The following is a 1,011-nucleotide window of genomic DNA, read 5'->3' on the forward strand; positions in this document are numbered from 1 at the left end:
CTGAGGGGTTCTTCCTGGCGGGCTTTTGCTGTGGGGCTAAGAGCGGCAGGGTATAGGTAAAATACAAAGTTGAATAGCGNNNTCCATAATTAGAGGATATTCCAACTGGTTTTTATATGCCATGTGTTGTGCAATGTGAAAACGGTGAAAGATAAAGACCAGCTTTCTCGCAACCCCTGCCCATACAAGAGAAAACGCGTCTTCTCCGTGCTCGGAAAGTATCCATCATTGCTTGATATTTTAGTCCATTCTTCGATCAGATCATGGAGGTTGTCAATGGCCCATTGTACAATACCCAACAGATTACAAGCAATGAACGCTCCAAAACACCGCCAGACGTGCGGACGAGTCTAGCACTACCCGGGGAGTTTCCACCCTCGAGTATGGCGCTTGTCGGCCCTGAACGAGCCCACGTATGTACGGGTCCCGATAATTCGACGATTCAAACAATCCCAGCCTCAGAGGGGTGGGAATCTCCATCCCACGGAGTTGCAAGTGGCAAAGAAATCGCGGTTTANCGTGATGGGGAGCGTTCTTCTAGAGACACGGGCTTCGAAGATCCATCCAGCGGAGAAGACCTACTCAATATNGCCAAAATCTCATTGGAACTGCTGCAAGAGCTCTCAGCCAGGAATGCGGAAGCTCAGGTGAAAAACACAACCGGCCAGCAGAGGCGTTTCCATCGGTTTGCCCAAAAAGTCCACAGGGCCAGGAGATGGATATACCGTTCTGTGCAGCAGACAGGACTGATTATGGCTCGACAGCAGGTCCAGATNCTCGAGCAGGGCCTGGATGGTCAAGCCGAGTTCTCCCCTGTAATTGCAGGTGATGCCGGGACGGTGCGGGCTTTGACACAAAGATATCCCCTTCGCATTCGAATACTTTCGACCCTTGCTCTAGTGATGCGATTCCTACCAGAGGGTGTTAAACAGTCAATTAATCTCCATGACCGCGCGGACGTGGCGAGAGTCTTTGTGGCCCTGGTGAATCGCTGGTTATCTGAGGCTGACG

At 51.2% G+C, this 1,011-nt stretch overlaps 2 protein-coding genes across 2 annotated transcripts in view; both read left to right on the forward strand.

Moving 5' to 3' along the window:
• The window catches only part of ASPSYDRAFT_52585 (uncharacterized protein), a 562-nt gene extending 536 nt beyond the window's left edge, over positions 1 to 26 (forward strand). The window contains exon 2 of the mRNA XM_040848511.1: positions 1 to 26. This exon is cut by the window's left edge and continues 297 nt beyond it. The gene's annotated coding sequence lies outside the window, so the exon portion shown is untranslated.
• A 718-nt stretch (positions 27 to 744) lies between these two features.
• ASPSYDRAFT_52586 (uncharacterized protein) overlaps positions 745 to 1,011 on the forward strand; it is a 614-nt gene continuing 347 nt past the window's right edge. Inside the window, exon 1 of the mRNA XM_040848512.1 lies at positions 745 to 1,011. This exon is cut by the window's right edge and continues 347 nt beyond it. Coding sequence (XP_040695790.1) covers positions 753 to 1,011 — 259 coding nt within the window. The 5' untranslated portion in view covers positions 745 to 752.

The sequence above is a fragment of the Aspergillus sydowii genome, assembly GCF_001890705.1.
Source record: "Aspergillus sydowii CBS 593.65 unplaced genomic scaffold ASPSYscaffold_26, whole genome shotgun sequence".
NCBI classification, from domain to species: Eukaryota; Fungi; Ascomycota; class Eurotiomycetes; order Eurotiales; family Aspergillaceae; genus Aspergillus; species Aspergillus sydowii.